This window comes from Diceros bicornis, chromosome 4 (genome assembly GCF_020826845.1).
Source record: "Diceros bicornis minor isolate mBicDic1 chromosome 4, mDicBic1.mat.cur, whole genome shotgun sequence".
In the NCBI taxonomy this organism is placed as follows: domain Eukaryota; kingdom Metazoa; phylum Chordata; class Mammalia; order Perissodactyla; family Rhinocerotidae; genus Diceros; species Diceros bicornis.
In genome coordinates this window covers 68,584,371-68,608,027 of record NC_080743.1, presented here as the reverse complement: position 1 = coordinate 68,608,027, position 23,657 = coordinate 68,584,371, and the positions used below count along the sequence as shown (strand labels likewise).

Below are 23,657 nucleotides of genomic sequence, written 5' to 3'. Positions count from 1 at the left end.
TTCAACCACGTGGGAAAAACCGTTCCCAGCAGTCTCCACCATCACTTCCCAAGACAGCCGTAATGGCGGCCCAAAGTCATCTAATAACAGTGGACTGGCCTCCTCCATGAGCTTATCTAATTTTCTCACAAGCTTACGAAATCTCACTTAAAAACTTAATAAATTAATACACACACACACACACACACACACACACACACACACACACACACATCCCCCGTAATTCCTGGCTGCAATCCTCAAAAGGCAATCTCACCAAAAAAATTAAGCCAAAACACTAGTTTAATTTATTAAGCCGGCATAGCAACTTTCCATTTCCTAAAGGGCCTTGTGCTAGCAGACAGACATTAAAATAAAAACTACTATTGTGCTCAGGGATTAATAATAGCTTTGATAGCAATTTAAAAAGTAGAATACTTTTTCGTACTTGTTAGTTGCCTTTCACTCATCTCCTGAAACTTTACCCTGAAGAGAATCCTATTCCCTCATCTCAAAAAGATCAACTCCAGAACAAGTAATGACAAGGAGCTGAAGGGGCAGCGAGTGAACGGAGAAGGCAAGGCCCAGATGGCTTCTGACGGTCACTTCACAGGCTCTCTGAACTCCACAACCAGGGCTGCCTGCTCTTCCGTCACAACTCCTTCCTAACTGTCACCCACGTTTTCACCCGTACGAGAGGCATGACGGTGGGCTAACATAACATACCCGAAGTCTTCAGTCTGATGAGTTGGTAAAAATGAGCACAGGAAAAGCTGGGAATAGAGGGATAAAGTAAAATCGAGGTGCTAAAAAGAAGTCCATGTGATGGATGGTACTTGTGTGATTCAGTGCAAAGGAGAGGAAGGAAGCACCATCTATAATCACTCCACGGATACTGTGTTTGCATCTACTGTGATAGCTACGACAGCTCCAGTAGAAGATTAGCAGCTTAGGAATGACCATGTTGCCGCTGCCTACTAGCCCCAGTCACAGCTTCTTGTTCGGCTAATTCACACAGGATGGGGAGGGGCAAGGCCAGGAGAAGATACTCCACGAGAAGACTGCCCTGTAATCCAAAGGTCTTCTATGCATTTGCCTTCTATTCCTTGGGCCCATTAGAAGTAAGATGGTCCCCAGGGAAAATGGTTCTTGTGTGAACATCACCCAGGATAGCCCAATCAGAGGGGCGTGCTGCACTGACTCAACGGTTTGTACACGGGGAACAGAGGAAGGCTAATTAACGCCTTACAAACTCCAGATTCCCAGGCAATAGAGCAACAGAGCCCCCTTTTTCCCTCATAAAAGTTGAACTGACTTCCTCAGACAGCACCTAACTAGCTTGGGCAGGGAGGCATCACTATCCAGAGAGTTAGAAGTATTAGTGATTCTTCAAAATTATTTGGAAGCCATGCCTAATTTCACAGGCAGAAAACTAACCAGCTACATGTAATCCTTCAGGAGTTGATATAATTTCTCTTTCCTTTTCTTGCAAGGAGGAAGAGATTGATAAAGTGTGAAACGGAGGGGAAGAAATCTGACAAAGGTAAGTCAGTTAGGGTAGGATGCAATGTTTGCAGAATGAGTTCTATTGAGAAACTGAAAAGTTTCACAGGAAGAGGAGGAGGCGGCGGCACTTTAGAAACTGTGGAAATCAGAGAGGAGAAGAAAGCAGTCCAAGTACAGTAAAATGTAAGTGAACACAGTAGTGTTTTTTTTTGTTTTACCATGGAAGGACAAAAGAGTTAATCCCTTCACTGTTTTTTCACTGGAGAAACTGAAAATTATTGCCATATTATGGGATGCATTCCCCCAGCAGGAATCCAAGCTTGCCTGTCTGTCTGCAGAGTCTTAAGGAATAAATTCTTGTCAATTCTCAAGAGAAAACGCTCTTGTTTGCTTAGTCTAAAGTCACCTCCGTGTTCCTTAGCTGAATTTGGTATCATCACATTAATAGAAGGTCTGTAGTGGGTGGGGATTCACAATGAAAATGAAAGATCTGTCCTATGGTCCTTGAAGATCTGCACCAGATTAGTAAAGAGAAGACATAAGTATGTATGCCAATATTCAGTGGCCTCGAGTCCTCAAAATAAATGGTAGCTGTGGCTTTAATCCTAAACTGCAATTGCATCAAACTGTCAGTGTTTTAAACATATGTATTAATGGAGCTATCTCCTCTTTCAAAGCCCCATTACTGACCCTTCTTCTCTTCCATTTCATTCTCTCAAATTTGCTACCCACCCTTTGACCCCCAACACAGTTATTCATGTGCAGTGTCAGGTGTGACCTGCAAATCCCAAGTAAAGATAAACTTTACCAAGTGGGAATTTTCCCTTTACCTAAAGCTCCACATTGTTTTGACTCTTTGGGAGATGTTTTTGGCTGTTCTGGTTTTGAAATTTGTTATCCAATAAGCACAATATCCACAATGGGTTCACATTAAATTAATGAAAAATCTAATCACAAGAAACATCTGTGTGATATTAGCTGTAAATAAAAATAAAAATCTCTTTACTGTATCAATGAGTGAAATGGCAGAGAGGAGAAGTGGATCTTATTTGAAAGAAGATGACTATTTAAACACAAAGCAAATACAGAAGCAAAAGCAATTTAGAAAAGTACAGAAAAAAATCCACACCAGGCAACACTGGAGGGTGCAGGGCTACGTTTGTCACTGGAGAAATGCTGTTCCCCTTGCATCTGAATTCCAGTGCTTTCCAAGTAGATGGGCAGATGATGAAAAGTAGAGCAGCTTCTTTTTTTCTCTCTCTATCCCTTGAACTCTGTTGTGAGGCAGTTCTCTGCTCGCCACCAAGAAGGCGCAAGGAAGCATTTCTCTCACCCACTCTTCAATTTGGCAGGGTCCCACTCTTAGTTTTCCAACGTAGCCCCAGGGTACTATTGTAATGACTCAGGGATGGTGCTGACGACGTGGGCTGCCTCCGTGGCTGCTGGAGGGGAACCAAAGAAGGTGTTGGTTTGATTCCTCTGCTGGTCTCGGAGGTAAGGAGGAACCGACGAGCTTTTGATGTGGAGGATCCTGGTGTCCATCACCTGACAGTCAATCTGCATCATCACTTCATAATCCTGACCATTGATCACGTTCTCTGCAGGGAGGAATACACACAAGGAATAAATATTCAACAGAACGTGCAATTCTGCCATAAGCTTCAATCCCAGAAAGACATAAATGAGCTTTAAGGGTGTGAACTGTCAATACGCTTTCAAGGATGCAGAGGGGCTCCATCTGTCACTAAGCAGAGCTACCGCGGGGCTGGGTGCTGGGATGGCCTGTCCTCTCCTCAATTCTAGTTCTCAAACAACCTTCATTGGCTCAATAAGGGCTGGAGCCACTGTCAGAGTTAATACCACAGAGTATCTGTCCACAGACATCATGTGTCTTGTATGCTTTCCATGCAGTATATCACCATGACCAGCGCAAGTGGAACAGAAGGAGATTTTAGTGCGAGTAGAGCGAAGAGCACTTAGCCCTCCCTTTCCCCTTCTACAGTGGGAAGGAATAATTGTCAAAAGGACTAACATATCACGTGAATGGTCAGGAGACTTTGGCCAACACTGCTTGGCTCCTCTTCATCAGTAATATTTCTAATTTCATTAAGACATTCCCAACCACGAATTTAAGGGTTTGCCTTAGGAGCATAAAGTACAGTGAAGACTGACAACAATTAGAGACACCTGACACCTCTGGCTCTTTCCCAGAGATCACGATCACTTCCCTTCCATATTAAGGCACTCTTTAATTCCAGAGTTCTTGATTCCAGGTACAAAGAGACAAGTACATTTCCAATTTGGGATTAAAGGGAGTGCCATAGGACTGGCAGGTAAACTAGAGGCTATTTGCAGGAGGGAAAAGGAAAACCACATAGAACCATGCTTAACACGGATGGGGTAACTAACTTATTATCATGAGTTTAATATACACAGAGACACATACTAGACTCCATTCTTACTTCCTAAGAGGATGAAGCTTTTTATTTTAGGGAGAGGGCCAAATTATTTCCTGATTTGTAATTCTGGGTGGTCATTTTCCAACTTGTAGTCAATGCAACTTGAGCATAAAATTGATGAGAGAAGTATAAATAGATAATATTTTCCAAACCCAGCCAGACATTCATAGCAACACAGTTAGAAGATGTTTGAACTTGGAAGAATGCTGGGTAGTCTACGTGGCATCTCAGTCTGTGCATCAGGAGCTGGGTGTGGGGACTGGGAAGAGTGACTGCTGGCGGAGGCCTAGTCCTGCACTGCCTTTTTGTGACGATGACAGAGCCAGCTAGTGATTTTTAAAATTAAACACTTGGCTTCTCTAGGACAAAGAACTGAACTTAAAAGTAGAATTCTTTCTATTCCATTATCTTTTTTTTTTTTTACTTCAACATTGTGCCTGCCAAGTATTATAAATCCAGAGGAAGAAAATCCAAAGTTTGACATTTGATCTTCAGATTCCATTGATATGTTTGGGAGAATTGAGCCATGGAGCTTGTCACTTATGAAGCTAGGAAAGACTTACGGAGATCATCTAATCCAGAGTGTTTTTTTTTTTTTATAATTTTATTTATTTATTTATTTATTTCCCCCAAAGCCCCAGTAGATAGTTGTGTGTCATAGCTGCACATCCTTGTAGTTGCTGTATGTGGGACGTGGCCTCAGCATGGCCGGAGAAGCGGTGCGTCGGGGCGCGCCCGGGATCCGAACCCGGGCCACCAGTAGCGGAGCACGCGCGCTTAACCGCTAAGCCACGGGGCCGGCCCCCAGAGTGTTTTAAATTTGGGTCTAATGCATAGACTTCAGGGAGTCCCTAAGTTCCCTGAAATTGCAGGCAATTTTATTTGTGTGTGCATTTTTCTGCAGAGGGGCTCCATCAGAGTTTCACTGCGGTCTACAATGCCCAAAAAGTTAGAAACTATTAGAGAGATCTAATACTCTGTCAACTTTAAGAGCCTTGAGCAGATGAGGTGTGCTACTTTAAAGCCAATGGAAGACATCATTCCTCCACTTCTATTGGTTGGTTATCTGCTGCAATTTTTAAATTAGTCTCCATTGATGACGAATTTTCTATTACAAGTCTTATAAATCTCTTCTATTATAGTTGAAGCTAATTTTCTTCTTTCCTACCCTTACTAGAGATGAAGAACAGCTGGCTGCTGCTGTGTATTAACTAATCCTACCTATTCTTTAAGACCATTGCTGTGGAAACTTAAGTCCAATTTTACAAGTCCTGCCACTTTGTAATGGCTATCAAATCATTTGCTTATCCTTAGAGAATTACATCCGAATGACTGTAAGTTAGCCATTGTTTCCTATCAAAGTGTTTTCTTTTCCAAAAAGTAGGACATAGAAGAAGGACAACCTGCTAATGTATTTGGAGTCATTTCATTCACAACACGTGACTGGGTTCAGATTTCAAGGTGCCACACCAGTCTCCCTTCCCATTTTAGAAAAACTGAAAGATCGTGGAGTGTGCGCGTGCGTATATGCATGTGCACACTGGGACACAGATGACCAAATAATGGAAAACATATGTATTAGAGACATGTAATACACATTTCTAATTTTTACTGCTTTCCTGGATTAACTTGGAATCCAGATGACAGTTTAAGATCAAGACTAGGTTCTCTCATATAGGCCAAACCACCTGCAGAAGTCATTAGAGCCCATGTGCCTGCTACAGTTCAAGCTGATAGCTGGAGTTCTTTAATACCTTAACTATCAAGAAGAGATGAAAAACTTGAGGATATAAGCTCAGATGCTTTGAGGGAAAACTAGAGCTGTGACCTGATTCTAAAAGCCGGGAGTCCTTAGCCACGGCTGGAATGGCCCTGTTATCTTAAGCCCAACCAGAAGGAAACTCAGCCTAGGTATGGTCGAGGTGGCTTTAAAATGGGTTCTGTTCTTCACTCCTTTCTGAATGTAACAATTTCTGGGCCAAGGAAACTATCAGCATTACTAGAAGAAGACTCTACCAGAGAAGATGTCAAAGCTTTAAGCTAAATTCAGGAGGCCTCTTCTGAATGACAAGCTGGATACTTTAGGGTTTGAAGTGACATGCCATTAGGAGTCCCAAGTTACCCAACATCTCTAAAAAATAGTTAAAGAGGCTACAGCAATATTCTTTGGTCCCCTCTGTGGGATCTTACAAAAGAGTTCTCTGGGTGTTTCAGTACTAACCCCCTTGGACAGTTAGTGAGGCTGTCTCACCATTACCGATGAGGTTCTAACTATTTTAATTACAGGAGGACAGACTGGGAAACAGCTTACGATAACTCATGATCTTTGTAGGACCCCTCCACTGGGCTGTTGGGCATCTGTTCACACGGTATGCTTCCAGGAGCAGCAGAGAGGCTCCAGAACTCCTCTCAAAAGTGGCAAATGAAGCTCCTATTATCCTGTACTTGAAGGCTTTGAGTATGGTTAATCTGTCTGTACTCCTGATTTCTACTTACTCCTCAATTAGGTCTTCCCTGCTCCTTCACCAAAACCAATTAATATTAGTTTTATTATAAAGTCCATCTTCTGTGCAATATCATGTGTGTTCAAAAGGAAAGGACAACACTTTCAATTGTTGCCTATAATTTGCACCTCAGTGTGAATAAAAAATATCAGAGCAGGTTCTAACTGGAGAGATGAGAACCTGAGGACTCTGGTGGCTCAGGCAGGAAGGAGAGGAAGGGCCCCTGAAGGAAAACATAGGCAGGATATGAGAGGCTGAGGACAGACTGAACACTTTCATTAAGGGCCAGGTCTGCATTGTTAATGTGCAGCGCCCTAGTAAAAAGAGAAAACATTAAAGCTCATGGGTTTTCTGACAAGAGGGAACATGGTAAACATTGGATTAGGGAGTTGTGAGAGCTGAGTTATGTGAAAAGACTGCTAAACCATTTTTATGTACTTAATGAAAAAAGACCGTGACTATTTGGGAAAATTAGAACTAAAAGGAATAGTATGGAGTGAAAATGTTAAAGGTTCACTCTCCCTCTGCTATCAGCAAACATTTGGGTGCTGCACAAGTGATATAAATACTCATGTTCTGGGCCTTCTGAAGTAAACAGAATGAGAGGAAACACTGATCTGAGGCAGGAAAAAGGTGTAAAATACCAATACTTCAAATTCAAAATTAATCAGGCAAATAAAAAGGAAAAGAGATGAGTGGCTTCAAAGATGAGCACTAAAATGTGATTCTGAATGCTCAGAAGGGCTGAGGAAGCAAGAAAAAGTGCCCAGACACTGGAGGTGGAAAAACTCTAGGCAATGTGGAATTTTGATCATCCTGTAAACACACAATAACTGAATTAAGAACGGCCTGCCAAGAGGCTGTTGGCTGGGAGATACACACACACTAGAACCTTGACCATAAACAGAATTAAATATCCAAAAAATTTTAAAAAGTGACAAGTTTAATTTTAAAAAGTGACAAGACTTCACCAGTACTTTGCAAAGAAGCATATATCAGAAAACAGATTTCTATTCAGAATCAGATACTAATCCTAACAAGAGGTAGTTTGCTCTGTGTAAGCTAGTGACAGGCAATGGTGACAGGCAGTGACAGGCTGTCAGCATCTGTGCCTGAATCCAGTAGGGTGTGGGGTATGTGTGTGTGGGTGGGCATGAAGGTAGATACAAATCCACCCATTCACAGATCACAAGGGACACTTTCAACCAAAACAAACAAATGGAAAAATAAGGAAAGAAACCCAAAAGGGTAAAAAAGGGAAGACGAAGTAGAAGGGACAGGAAAGTGGGAATACAATGAACAACGACGTGGTAAAATGTCACGTTTGCACAGTGGCTTTCAAGAACTTCCATATAGGCTGACTCCACTATGCCCAGTCAATCTTCTCTCCAATTTTCAACCTGAGTCCTGGTTTTGACCATCCCAACACACCACGCATTGTCTCTCTGCTGGTATATTTTCCTTTGCTTAGGAAAAAAGCCCTTTCTGCTCTTCTCAACCTAGTCAAATTCTCTGTCCAGTCAAATTCTATTAATCTTTTAAGGCCCATATCAAGTCCCACTTTAAGAAACCTTCCATGAGAAGTCCAATATTGATCTTTTTCTTTATAATCAATATATAAATGTTCCATTTTATTGAACAGTGTTAAAATACTTATAGAAAACAGGTTTGGCTCCTTTAAGAAACATCTAGCAATTCTGAAGAGGGGGTGAGGGACAAGTGGTAGAACTAGAACCTCTCCCTCATCAGCTGGGAAGAACACTGAGTGAATAAGTAACAGTCATATTGCAGATGGAAACACAATATGTGCTTCTGACTTGAAGAATCCCTCCAGAGACATACGGGAGAACATGTGCAAGAGCAAAGGGCTCCTAGCAACCACCATGTCTGCCCTTTGCCAGAAGAAATTAAAAACAGAGTTTCTCTGACAGGGGAGAGATTTTAGGCTGGGAGTGTCCAAATACAGAGAGGGATAGCCTATGTTTAACTGTAAGATAAATCAGAATTTTTAAAATATTATATGAATGAGATGCACACTGAGCAATGGGAAGTCAGATGAGAAAGACTTTTTCTAGTTAGAAGATCTATGATGATTTCACCCAAAAAAGTGTGTGGGCCTAGAAGAATGTATACAAAACCACCTACCCTTAAGGGGTACTTGTAGTGGTCATGATGATTAAGGGAACTACTAGAATTTAGTGGGCAGGGGCCAGGATGCTGGACATTCTGCAATGCACAGGGACAGTCCCATGCAGCAACTGTCCCATATCTCATATGATATTCATGCAGGTTAAAAAACCCTGATTATTACTATATTAGTCTAGATACAACCTCTGTTTTACATTTAAATATAAAGTACTTTTACATGGGTTTTATATACATGAAATTTCCAGGAATAAAACTAGTGAATAATAATTTACTTTATTTATTTAATAAACACATAGTGCTTCTGTATGCTAGACACTGTTTACCTAATTCTCATAATAATCTCCTCAGTCAGGTATTATTATTATTGTTTTTATTATCCCCCATTTTATAGATGAGAGCTGGAGCATAGAACCATCATGTGACTAGTCACTCAGCTGGTGAATGGCAGAGCAGCAAGTTCAAACCTAGGCAGCGTGGCCTCAGAATACATTCTCACATGGGGCTGGCCTGGTGGTGTAGTGGTTAAGTTCGCGCGTTCCCCTTCAGCGGCCCAGGGTATGAGGGTTTGGATCCCAGGCACGGACCTACACACCACTTGTCAAGCCATGCTGTAGCAGCGTCCCATATACAAAGTAGAGGAAGACTGACACAGATATTAGTTTAGGGCCAATCAAGAATACATTCTTATAACCACTGCACTATGCTGTGAATGTTGTTTTTTTCTGAACTTAACCAAGAATTGTTCATCATTTCAGAAAATCACATCACCTGTGGCAAAGACACATCAGGACACTCTAGCATCAGTTTGCATTTGTAGCTGGTGCACTCACAGTGACAGTACACACTGGTGCAGGCACCTGACTTCTTCACTATATCTTCTAATGCAATAGAAACACTGTAACATATAATGCCTGACTATTACATATATTCATTCATTTAACAAACATTTATTGAATTCCTACCATGTGCCAGGCACTGAGGATACAGTAGTAAACTAAACAGAAAAAAAAAAAAAAAAAAAAAAAATCCCTGTCCTCATAGAGTTAATTCTTATAAAAGGAGAGTGTGAGAGTATGGAGACAGAAAACAAATAAGTATATAGAATTTAAATAAGTGCTCTGGAGAAAAATAACACACGGAAGGTGGTTATGGAGTGATTGTGGGTGGGGTGGGGAGAGGCTTGCAGTTTTAGATGTGGTGCCCAGGGGTGGCCTCTCTAGGAAGGTGACCTCTGAGTAAAGAGCTCAGGAGGCAAGGGGTGAGCCACACAGTTGTTGAGGGGAGAGCTGAGCACACACGTGTCTGAGATTCCAGGAAGACATTTCAGTGGCGAGGCCCGGCAAGCAGCAGAAAAAAAGGGTGAGGACTGACTGGCAGGAGAAAACAGGGCCGAACTGTAATGTGGGAGTTATCTGCAGACAAGAGACAGGTGGAGCCCTGGACCAAATGGTATCACTCTTGGGGAAGAATGATGGGAACATGTGTGTTAAGAAGGATGGGCGTGAAGGGAAAGGGGAAGGTTTGTAGTTTCATCAGACCACTGAGAGTACTTTTAACTGAGAAACCAAACTCAATTTGTAATCTTCATTCATTCATTCAACAGTTATTTGAGCACTGATTGCATGCCAGGCACTGTTAGACTCTTATAAACATTTAGATCCCATTTTCTGTATCCAGATTAGACAGCGGGCGAGTTTTCTAAAGGAAAATGGACACCATATGATGGGTCACAAAACTGTCAGTCAACATTTACTGAGTGCCTTAAACTATGAGGAATTACAGAAGAAAATGAGGTTTCTTCCCTTACGCTTCCTACCGGAGTTTTGCAAAAGCAGCAGAATTACATTTAAAATATTGGTAAAACATCAAACAACTACATTCCCTCAGAAAGCCCTTTTCTTACTACCAAAACTCAAGTGGCATCCCCAAATCATGTCAGTTCTTTTCCTTCATAGCACCTGTCACAAGGTGTAATTAAACACTGGCTTGTTCATTTGTTTAATAACATACGTCTCTCCCACTAGACCATCGACTCCATCAAGTCAAGGAGCATGTCTGTTTCATTCATCACTACATACCCAGAGCTAGCACAGTCCCTGGCGCCCAGCAGACAATGAAAAATACAGAACACGACCTCAGCGTTAAGAAGGCTATCCTCTCATACTCGCTAGTCATGTCATCAGGTAATTATTTGCTTTCTGAAAGTTCCATCATTTTGGGACCCAACTTGAGAAAGTGCCACCCCAGAACAGTTCCAGAAATGGTGGCAGCAGCAAAGGATTTCTAAAACATCCTCAAATACAAAAATAATCTTATTAAGACTCTGTCTCTGAAACATAGCCAAAGTCACTTCTCTTCAACCTCGAGTTTATATTCTGAATTCATAAACATCAAAAATGTTTTAAAGGTGACTAGATAAAATTTATCCCCTGGGAAATTTAGGGGCCTGTGCTACAGAGGTCTAAGCTATATATGGTCAAGTTCCTACTTTTGTCAAGTTCAGCTCCTCTAGGGCTTTTGATAGTCTCCTAAGATGATTTGAGGAAATCTGGATAATTCCATAATTGTTCAAACACTAATGGTTATTAGATTTGCTTTTCTCTGGATCTGCCTACTCTTTCCCTGAAAATGCTGCCCACAAATGCAGGTGGTTTTGTCATAAGATCATAGAAAAGAGTTCCATTTCACTGATCTCAAACAGCTCCTGAAAGATCATTAAAAAGGATATGACTAACAAAATTATTACTCATTTCTTCAAATTGAGTTTCTAGACTACCAAAGTGACATCTGATTATATAATTTCAATTAGTGCCTCAAAAACTGAAAACAAGTGAACTTCAGGTATGCATAGCAACAAAGGGATCCATGAGAAGACTGGGTTGGGGTTAAAATTCATTCTGAAAACTGAGTGAACTAGACCTGGGACCTGATTTGCTGCCTTAAGACACAGTTTGGAGTTTTAGCCCGGGGTCTGGGGCCCAACTCTAGGCATGGCCAATAACTTTCTTGCTTCTAATAATTAAATCACTGGCATCAAGTACTACAAAACTGTTTTATGGTGTCACAATCTGAAATTCGAGACCCATAAAAACTGAACCAATGTTCAGAAGCACTTCCCTATAAAATCCAGAACCCATGGAATAACTACACTACAGGCAGATTAAGGACCAAACCTCTGCAATTACTATTATTTTGTCAAAGAGCACTCTTTCCCCTGAAAAACTGTGGCTCATTAACTACATTTAAAATCAATGTACAGGAATTATATATTTGTCTCAAAGCATCAAAACGGCTTTGTCTGCAATATTTTTGCCCATTGTGTTGGGCAGGCTCAGCTTCTAAAAGGAATCACTTGAATTTTACAGCATGAAGAAACCTTAAAAGAATGAGTCTGATATTACCAAATTACTCTCAGCCTATTGTAAAGCCTAGCACACTTTTTATTCATGAAATGGAATCTTAAAATATTTTTTGGGGGCCAGCCCGGTGGCATAGTGGTTAAGTTCAGCACACTCTGCTTTGGCAGCCTGGGTTCGCAGGTTCGGACCCTGGGCACGGACCTACACCACTCGTCAAGCCATGCTGTCGCAGAAAGCCACATACAAAATGGCAACAAGAGGAGGACTGGCCACAGATGTTAGCTCAGGGCCAATCTTCCTCACTAAAAAAAATATATATGTATGTATATTTTTGTGATGGTAGTCACACAATACCAGGTATATTCAGAAAAACTAATTCAAATGCTGGAAACAACTGCCAACAGGTTAAAATGAATGAGATCTGACATGGTATTGTAATTTTAGACTAAAAACCAATAAACTGAGTTTTCTTATATACATAGTCAAAAAGTGGTTTGTAAAACACTGAAGGCAAAGATTCTGCATATATATATATATTTTTACTAGGAGGAAGTGTCTTTCCTTTTCCACATTTGCTCAGGTATAAAGCCTGTTGCAGGGCACAGAAACAGGTTACGGGGCTCCTGTAACCTTCTCAGACACAGCTGTCTGCTTTGTCAGCTCCCTGAGGGCAGGCATTTTTATTGGTTTGTTCACTGCTGAATCCCCAGTGCTTGGCACAAAGAAAGCACTCAATAAACATTTTTTGAATAAATGAATGACTGAGGCCTTGATTGTGTGGACAAGGCCCCACCGGGTGCTGACTTAAAGAGGCTGCTGACTTAAAGAGGGTGCTGGAAGTGTTTTCCTCTGCTACATTCAGGGAACTGAGCTAAGCAAGAATTAGAGTAAAGCAGCTGCCTCAGGAGAGACAGGCCGTTCTAGAGATTCAGTTTTTAACTAGAGGATTCCTTCCCCCTCAAAGAAGGGGCAGAAGTGGAGGTAGGAGGGGGATGGAGACCAGGCTCACAGGTCAATGTCCAGAACAATATTTGCCATTCTGGGTCTCATTTTCTCCACTGAAATGTCAGCAGTTCTCAGTCTGCATTAAACTTGGCTGCTTTTCAATCACATAATGTTCAGAAAAGCCTAGACATTTGAGAACGTTCACGTGTTTACTTCCCTCAGTTACTTACAACTGATAGTTTTGTAGGCTTATATAAGGGAAACCAAGGAAACAGGTCTTCATAAAGGTGTCTGGATTTATAAATAGTTTTATTGCTCTGTTTAAGCTTTGCAACATGCAGCCCCACTTGCAGGCAAGTTTCATTAACAATAGGTAAGGCCAAATATATATTGAGGATCTGAGATTGCTAATTCAATCTCATCCTTAGCTAATCATGGAATTATGGAAAACAACCATGGAAAAGAAATAACTGGTCATTGCCTTATTTAGACATTCCTATGAATGACTGAAGTTCACTTTGGTATTTTCAATGTTCACTTTACTCTTGCAGATGAAGTAACCAGAAAATATTTATTCTGAAAAAGATGCACAGAATGATTTTCCTTTTTGCCCCTACTAGAAACCAATCTAGAAAAGTTGTCTAACAAAGAACTAAGGAAAGATCTCTATATTATTTAGAGAAGAAGTACTAGAGGATACGTGATTGAATAGCTAGTAAATGTCACTACCAAGTACAATGCAGGCACTGCTCTGCTGTGAACTGATATCCCAAACCAAAAAAAAAAAAAATTAGGAACATACTGGCTGTTACCCTTCTCTCACACTCTTGGGAAAAAATGGCTTAAGGATTGTGGAATATTTATGATTTCCATAACAGAAAATAATTTGGATATACTACTCTACACATTGAGTAATTTTTCCATTCTGTGAATTCTGATACACTACCACATAAGTCTACAAATAGCACCATGTATGAATCTTACAACCAATGCTTCTTTTCCAAGAATTTATCATGACTTTTGAATTATTCTAAAGTGGAATACAGACAAGCCATCTCTCGCTATGGTTATACCATTATTCTTTGAGCCATAAAAAGTAATTTCTCTTTTTAGCAGGGAAGCCATTTTTTCTCAGTTCTATTCCTATTTCTTTCAGAAAAAGGAAGCAGTCATATTTACAAAGCTACTGAGTAAATCCTGGCACGATACCACCAAAATGGCATTTTGGAAAGTTTAAAAGTGAATTAACCATAAAATGCTCTGATCAATAAATGTCATCTGACTCACTGAGGAGAGTGAGAACAGAATGAAGGATAAGACCCAGGGATGAAGTCCAGTGTGGAGAAGTCTCTTGTTTTCATCTGTTTTACAAACTAAACTTACAAAAGCAAAGAGATGGTTTTATTTGTTTTTAAGATAAGACCTGCCACAATGAAAATGATGAATACTGAATGAAAAATGGGCATAATCGAGCAAATGTCACATTCCAGTGTTCCATTCAGCTGACAAACACTGCTGAAAACCAAAAACTAAGCCCGCTCCATCCCCAAAGGCCCTTGTGGAATGTATGCAACACACGATCTAAGAATAGCTCCAAGACCCAATTCCCAGAGATGCCTGGTTTTAACCATGATACTCAAACCATAAAGAGATTTTTTATCAAGGATGTCATTTTGATTTTTTGAACTCCAGAGAATTTCTCATGCTCTCTCGTGGAACAATTCCTAATAGGTGTCACTGATATAGCAAAAACAATCTTTTTAGAGGGTCCATAGTTGTCTCACAGGAGTGTTAACATCAGGGATAAAATGAATGAGGTTCTTCTCCAGGCTCCTCCTAACATTCACTCCTGTTTTTCAAGACTCTGCAGGTGTGAAGTCAGGCACCCTGTAGCATCAGAGGAAACGTGCTCATAAAAGCAGGGGGCTGAGAGCTCGGTGGACACAGGGTGGTGTCAGGGCGGAGACTGCTTTCAGCTGAGACGTCTAACCAAATTCCCGATGAGCTCTGATCATTCATAGAACTAGCACGTTTTCTGCTCCAAATGATTACATGACACAATTTCTGTCTTTAAGTAGTTTACAATCAAGTCGGCAGACAAAATACGTAGGGAAAAAAACACTGATAACAGTTCAGAAGAGGGGATACGAAAAAACTACAGGATAATATAACAGTATGTCTATATGTAACAGAAATTAAAAAATGGTAAACTCGTTATTAGGATCCTATTTGTAGTTCTGTTTGAAAGATAACTGTAATTTCTCCCAGTGAAAAGTCATTCAAGAAGAAATACAGTAGAGATGGGATGGTATTTTAGAAATTGCAAGACATATGTGTGAAATCCAAACACTAGCTGGTACGGTGACAGGAGTAATGGTTATGATAAATTAAGGAAACTTCAGTTCAAGCAAAGAAATTAACAGAGCTGCCTTTAACCAGGTGCAGATATAAAGGTGCTCGAGGATAAGGAGAAAGAAGAGACTAATTCCCTCTGAAGCAAATGCAAACTGAGGGAGAGAAAGGTAACTGAGGATGCTGGTGTTTGGTTTTATTTTGTTTTCACATAAAAGTTTTGGTTCAATTACTGATCAAATCCCAAATTCTGTAATTAGCTTGCCATTCTTACTTTCTCAAACGTGTTCTCTCTCGCCATGGCTTGCAGGCTCACTTTGTCATAAACCCTTGTGCAGCAGTATAATAGGAGTGGGAATCACAAACCTTATTCAACTTGTGCATTTAATAACTAATATTGTGAAAGAGCTTGGAAAGCTGCCTCCTGTTCATAAGGATACATACACCACCTCAAAATAACTGTATATTACTCTCTATAGAGACAATTTCTACCAAAGAAATCAGTTGGGCTGAGATACAATGCAAAACATTACACTTAACTTTCTTTGCCAAGACTGTTGTAGAGTTGGACAACCACTGGCCTGACTTATTGGTGCACTTCTTTTAGGTCTAACAATCTGTGTGCGTGTCCTTAATTCAGAATGGCAATCAGTGCAGGGCCATGTTGCAGACATAATTCCTTTCCTGACCCATGTGTCACTGTACTGTTCCTGATGTATTTCCCTGGCCTTAAGCGGCCTTGCCTTCTGGTTTGTTTGCCCCTTGGATAACTCCGAGGAAGCCGTGGTTAATCTCCCTGCAGTAGAGGCTGCACGAGACGACTGGCATGCCTGCTGATCCTGCAATGTAATATAGCCAGATGAGGAGCTTACATTTTGCATAAACGTATGGGAAAGAACCAACACATGTGCATGGGTAATCAATGATAAAAGCGGAGTTGCAGGAATACCCATGCATAGTTCATCCCCAGAACAAACTCTGCATACCCTGTATGCATAGAATTGAGCAAATTAAAAAGAAAACTGGGCACTTCATCTATTTTTGTGATAGAGTCAAGATAAGTCAGAGCTGTGTGGGGCTTTGAAATGACAAAGCCCTTCATTTTAGAAGTTCAGAATCAGAGGCCTGGAAACACCTAGGTTCCTGTGTTCTCTAACCTAGTCTCATCCCTGCTGCGTGGAGACAGTCCAAAGGAAGGCTGGTCTATATCCCCTATGATATAGTAATTGGTGAAACAATTGTTTTAAAAGTGCAAATTACATAAAAAGTATTCATAATTAACTGGTTTTGTTTTGTTTGTTTTTTTTGTTTGTTTGTTTATTGCAGTAACCTTGGTTTACACCCTTGTATAAATTTCAGGTGTACATCATTATACTTCTATTTCTGCATAGATTACATCATGTTCACCACCCAAATACTAATTACAACCCATCACCACACACATGTGCCGAATTATCCCTTTTGCCCTCTTCCCTCCCCTCTTCCCCTCTGGTAACCACCAATCCAATCTCTGTCTCTATGTGTTTGTTTATTGTTGTTATTTTTTTTTTTTAATTTTTTGTTTATTGCAGTAACATTGGTTTATAACATTGTAAAAATTTCAGGTGTACATCACTGTACTTCTATTTCTGCATAGATTACATCATGCTCACCACCAAAATACTAATTACAACCCATCACCACACACATGTACCGAATTATCCCTGAACTCCCTCCCCCCTTCCCCTCTGCTAACCACCAATCCAATCTCTGTCCCTATGTGTTTGTTTATTGTTGTTATTATCTACTACTTAATGAAGGAAATCATACGGTATTTGACCTTCTCCCTCTGACTTATTTCACTTTGCATTATACCCTCAATGTCCATCCATGTTGTCACAAATGGCTGGATTTCATCGTTTCTTATGGCTGAGTAGTATTCCATTGTGTATATATACCACAGCTTCTTTATCCATTCGTCCCTTGATGGGCACTTAGGTTGCTTCCAAGTCTTGGCAATTGTGAATAATGCTGCAATGAACACAGGGGTGCATGTACCTTTGCAAATTGGTGTTTTCAAGTTCTTTGGATAAATACCCAACAGTGGAATAGCTGGATCACATGGCAGTTCTATCCTTGATTTTTTGAGGAATCTCCATACTGTTTTCCATAGTGGCTGCACCAGTTTGCACTCCCACCAGCAGTGTATGAGAGTTCCCTTCTCTCCACATCCTCTCCCACATGTTGTTTCCTGTCTTGTTAATTATAGCCATTCTGACGGGCGTGAGGTGATATCTCATTGTAGTTTTGATTTGCATTTCCCTGATAGTTAGTGATTTTGAACATCTTTTCATGTGTCTGTTGGCCATCTGTATATCTTCTTTGGAGAAATGTCTGTTCAGGTCTTTTGCCCATTTTTTAATTGGGTTGGTAGTTTTTTTGTTGTTGAGATGCATGAGTTCTTTATATATTTTGGAGATTAAGCCCTTATCAGATGTATGGTTTGCAAATATCTTCTCCCAATTGTTAGGTTGTCTTTTCGTTTTGTTGATGGTTTCCTTTGCTGTGCAGAAGCTTTTTAGTTTGATGTAGTCCCATTTGTTTATTTTTTCTATTGTTTCTCTTGCCCGGTCAGATGTGGTGTTTGAAAATATGTTGCTAAGACCGATGTCGAAGAGCGTACTGCCTATGTTTTCTTCTAGAATTTTCATAGTTTCAGGTCTTACATTCAAGTCTTTAATCCATTTGGAGTTAATTTTTGTGTATGGTGTAAGGTAAGGGTCTACTTTCATTTTTTTGCATGTGGCTATCCAGTTTTCCCAACACCATTTGTTGAAGAGACTTTCTTTTCCCCATTGTATGTTCTTGGCTCTTTTGTCAAAGATTAGCTGTCCATAGACGTGTGGGTTTATTTCTGGGCTTTCGATTCTATTCCATTGATCTGTGTGTCTGTTTTTGTGCCAGTACCATGCTGTTTTGGTTACTATAGCTTTGTAGTATATTTTGAAATCAGGGAGTGTGATACCTCCAGCTTTGTTCTTTTTTCTCAGGATTCCTTTAGCTATTCGGGGTCTTTTGTTGTTCCATATAAATTTTAGGATTCTTTGTTCTATTTCTGTGAAAAATGTTGTTGGAAATTTGATAGGGATTGCATTGAATCTATAGATGGCTTTAGGAAGCATGGACATCTTAACTATGTTAATTCTTCCAATCCAAGAGCACGGAATATCTTTCCATTTCTTTGTCTCTTCTTCAATTTCTTTCAGAAATGTTTTATAGTTTTCGGTGTACAGATCTTTCACCTCTTTGGTTAAGTTTATTCCTAGGTATTTTATTCTTTTTGTTGCAATATTGTTGTTATTATCTACTACTTAATGAAGGAAATCATACGGTATTTGACCTTCTTCCTCTGACTTATTTCACTTTGCATAATACCCTCAATGTCCATCCATGTTGTCACAAATGGCTGGATTTCATCATTTCTTATGGCTGAGTAGTATTCCATTGTGTATATATACCACAGCTTCTTTATCCATTCGTCCCTTGATGGGCACTTAGGTTGCTTCCAAGTCTTGGCTATTGTGAATAACGCTGCAATGAACACAGGGGTGCATGTATCTTTACGCATTGGTGTTTTCAAGTTCTTTGGATAAATACCCAACAGTGGAATAGCTGGATCATATGGTAGTTCTATCCTTGATTTTTTGAGGAATCTCCATACTGTTTTCCATAGTGGCTGCACCAGTTTGCACTCCCACCAGCAGTGTATGAGAGTTCCCTTCTCTCCACATCCTCTCCAACACATGTTGTTTCCTGTCTTGTTAATTATAGCCATTCTGACGGGCGTGAGGTGATATCTCATTGTAGTTTTGATTTGCATTTCCCTGATAGTTAATGATTTTGAACATCTTTTCATGTGTCTGTTGGCTATCTGTATATCTTCTTTGGAGAAATGTCTGTTCAGGTCTTTTGCCCATTTTTTAATTGGGTTGGTAGTTTTTTTGTTGTTGAGATGCATGAGTTATTTATATATTTTGGAGGTTAAGCCCTTATCAGATGTATGGTTTGCAAATATCTTCTCCCAATTGTTAGGTTGTCTTTTCGTTTTGTTGATGGTTTGCAACTGGGTTTTATTTAATAACACTACTTATAACTTTTTCTGGATTTTGGCTAGCTAGGCTTCAAACTGAGAAAGCATAGAAAGTGGATCAGAAGACCAGTGTCGATTTAAGCTCTGAGACTTCTGGGCTACATCATTTTCTGGAGAGAATCACTTTACCTTTTTGATCTTCCATTTTCTAATTTATTTTCACTCATCAAATATTTACTGAGTGCCTACTATGTGCCAAGCTTGTTCTAGGTGCTGGAGTTGAGAAGTAAACAAAACAGACAAAAGCATTTCTTCACAGAATTTCAATTCTAGTGGGCAGGAGGAAGCCGACGATACCCAAGGGAAGTAAATACACAGTATGTTTGAAAATGGTGAAGACTTAAGACACAACTAAAGCATGGAAGGGGCATATGAAATGTTGGGGGCTAGACTGCAATTTTAGAAAGAGTGGTCTGGTAAGGCCTGACCAGGAAGTTGATTTTTGGTGAAAAGTCTTTTTCGTCAAGCCCTGTTAGTTCTGCAGGTATCTGGGGAGAGGGCCTGTCAGGCAGAGGGAACAGCCAGTATAAAGGTGCTGAGCATCTGAGGAACAGCAAGGAGGCCAGCGGACTGTGGCAGAGAGAAAGAGGGGGACAGTGGGAGACACGAGGCCAGGGAGGGGGATCCAGGGACCAGACTCCTTACAGGTCACATAGATTTAGGCCTTTACTCTAGTTAGATGGAACACAATTGGAGGGTTTGAGCAGGAGGTTCACGAACTGACTTAGGTTTTAATAAGATCATTTTTTTTTTTAAAGATTTTATTTATTTACTTTTTCCCCCCTCCAAAGCCCCAGTAGATAGTTGTATGTCATAGCGGCACATCCTTCTAGTTGCTGTATGTGGGACGCGGCCTCAGCATGGCAGGAGAAGCGGTGCGTCGGTGCGCGCCCGGGATCCGAACCCGGGCCGCCAGCAGCGGAGCGCGCACACTTAACCGCTAAGCCACGGGGCCGGCCCAATAAGATTGTTTTGACTCGTGTCTTGCTTATTTATTGCAAAGGATATGATAATTATTTCCGAAGTTCTTAAGGATTAAATGTGATGATGTTTGTGGAGGACTTCCAGGCTATAAAGTGACATAAAATATGACTTATTGTTATGGTGTAGAGTCAGTGTGGCACAGTGGAGAGATATTAGGCTTTGGAATGACAGATATGAGTCTGAAGGCCAGCTTTTCCAATTAGTAGTAGCTAGTAAGTTTTTGCAACTTCATCTGTAACAGGGATATTAATACCTAACACGTAGGGTGGCTGTGAGAGTTAAACATATTACGTCAAGCACCTAACATACACTTCTCAATGTAGCAAGAACCGAAAGGCGTCAGAGTACAGGGAAGAGCCCTGGGAATCAGCGATCCTGGGGTCTAGCCCTGGCCTTCCACTGCGTCATGGTCTTGTGGAGAGAAAATCAATTGCATTCCCCATAGTTCATCCATTTTCTCCATCTCTCCATGAATGAGGGTTACAGTGACTGCCATTTTCCTGTGGTGGTGTGAGGGTTAAGGAGTTAATGCTGTTAACACCAGTGTATGAAAGGAGATACCACAGAGTGTTTCTACTGTTAATACAAGTGTGACGAAGACTTACATTAAGGAGACAGTGAAAGAATCCAGAGGAAGTTGCTGCACTGGAAACAATGTGAGATTTATCTGTTTATCATGAAAACCTTATCCAGAGCCTTTTGAATTCTGACTTAGTATACCAAAAAAAAAAAAAAAAGAAGAAGAAAGGTTTGCAGCAGCATATCCAAATCTCTATCACACAGTGGAAATGGTTTCTGAGAGGAAAATTTGGCAAGTATTAAAACCTTCTTTAAGCCTTCTTTTAGTGCTAAGAAAGCACTAGAAAATTTGGCAAGTTTCCTATTTCTCTTTCATTTTTAAGATAAGTTATCTCGATCAGCTTCTTGTGACTTAGTACTTCTCACCAGAATCTGTGACATCTCTTCTTTCTGGGCTTCTTCAATGAAAATCTTGGGGCCCTTCTTTGGTAAAACAGCTAGAGTCACCACATAGTTCATATGGGTCACCATTAATCTCTACAGGAGCCAGGCTGAAGGCTGAAAACTGGGTCGGTTTATGGCTTAGAAGATGCAGGCCAAAAACTTTCTTAAAAGAACCTATATTCCTTGGCATTTTTTAAAAAGCAAGACTTTAAAGCAGAGAAGGCTTGCCACCCAACCTCTTCCACAGACCAACAGTGATTTGCTACTTTTACACTATTAGCTCATCTAGTCGAAAAATCACCCAACAGAGAAAGCGACCCTAGACTGCAGCTGGGCATCACAAATCTCAAGCCAACTGTAAAGTGTAGTCACGACCTATGTTTTTGCTCTAACAGGCACTCCGTAATCTTAACAGGGCTATGAATATACTCAATTTAACCTTTATTTTTTAAGCAGGGACTAAATTAATTTAATATATATAGCCAAGCAGCTGTCAATTAATAGGGTATAATAAACAAGGGCTTTTCTCAGATATATAAGGCAGGGCAGATGTTCTCCCAGTGGGAGCTTGTTCATATGATCAATATGATTCAATTACATAAATATTTACTTAGCATCTGTTATGTGTCGGGCACTGTGCTGGATGCTGGAGAAACAGAGATGAGTAAGAGCTGGCCCATGATCAAGGCATTTACCACGCAGTAAGGAAAGCAGCTATGTAAACAGATATAGTGCCTGGCATAAGCATGATAAGGGTATGCATATGGTGTAATGAGAACAAAGAGAAGGGGTGCCTTCCCTAGCCTGAGGGGTAAAGAGGTGACAAGGAAGGCTTTCTGAAGGAGTGACACTTGAGCTGAACCCTGAAGGATTCCTCAACCTGGTTGGAAGTGGGGGAAATTCTAGAGAGGGATAAGCATTGGTAAATACATGAAGTCATGAGGCAACGTTCTGTGCACGGTGTTGTTGAAGTAGAAAGTGTGAGGTGGAAAGCGGAAATACGAGGCTGGAGAGGTGAGAAGCGGTGGTTCACACAGTTTGGAATTTATCCCAATGGCAATGGGGAACCACTGAAGGGTTTTAAGGAAGTGAGAAACAGGATAGGATATGTATTTTATTTAAATAGGTCACTCTGGTGGTAATGTAGAGGAAAGATCTGGTAGAGGATGGAGACAAGAACAAATGGATGATTCAATCTTAAATTGTATACATCTTGACTTTTTTCTTCTAGAGCTGAGTTCTATCAGTTTTGCCTTATATAAAAGTATAGAACAAACATTTTTAATGTATGCCCAACATTCTAAAGCATATTCCACTTGATGCACGAGTCATACTCTGTCCTTATTAGGTCTGGTTTAACTCTAATAAATGTTGCTAATAATATAAGCTCAACATAAGAGAGGAATCTCAAAAAGTCTAATATGACTCTTAGACCCACGGTGAAAAAAACCCTCCCCCCCAATAAAGTGGCACAATCTACCGTGGAATGGTTTTATCCTTAAATAGAAGTTTTATTGTTTTTAAACAGTCAAACAGGCTACTCAAAAAGGATTTGGAAAAACAAGGGATTATCAAGGGATTATTGAAGAATCTGCCACATTTCCTACCTTGTTTCCAATTCCTGTAGTTTTCTATTTACCTAATTAACTGCTTACACTATTAAAGAACACACATATCAAGCCACTTCTGCGGCTATGGCTGCTTCAAAATGAACACAATTAAACCATACAATGGCAGTAAATGCTTTCATTAGGGAGGAGCAAAGTAGTTTAGGTAAAGGGAAGTGGGAAAGGATATGGAAACAGGAAGGGAACTGTACCAAGGCACCTGGCATACACTGTTTCATTCAATCCTCAGGATAGCCCTATGAGGTACCTATTATATCCCCAATATTAACACATGAGAAATCTGAGTCTGAGAGATTTACGTAAATTGCCCAAAAGCACACAGCTAGTGAAGTGGCAGAATCAGATTTGAACCACGTCTGATTCCAAAGTCTGGGTATCCTTTCACGACAGCAGGCTATGAGACCTCTCAAGAAGAGGTAGCAATTCAAATTTTATCAACATATACTTTATTTGGGCTCAGAAAGATCTTTTAGGTTCATTAAAATGCCCTATATTTTAGAAATGTCTCCATTCCCTGTTAGCTTTTTCTTTTCTCTTACCACAGAGAAGAAAAATAGTATAGAAACAGATTCTCTTGGGACCTTTGAGATTTGATTTCCAAACTGAAGACTGGTTGGGTCCAACATTTTAGGTGACTGAATACAAAAAAAATTCTGCCCATCTCTAGTCTGCATATCTAGTCATTACACAAACACTGAATT

General features: G+C 40.4%; 1 protein-coding gene across 1 annotated transcript in view; it reads right to left on the bottom strand.

Moving 5' to 3' along the window:
- Positions 1-264: 264 nt before the first annotated feature.
- The window catches only part of ATF6 (activating transcription factor 6), a gene marked incomplete at its 5' end in the record, with an annotated part of 211,042 nt that continues 187,649 nt past the window's right edge, over positions 265-23,657 (bottom strand). Inside the window, one exon of the mRNA XM_058536922.1 lies at positions 265-3,083. Coding sequence (XP_058392905.1) covers positions 2,875-3,083 — 209 coding nt within the window. The remainder of the gene's footprint in view (positions 3,084-23,657) is intronic.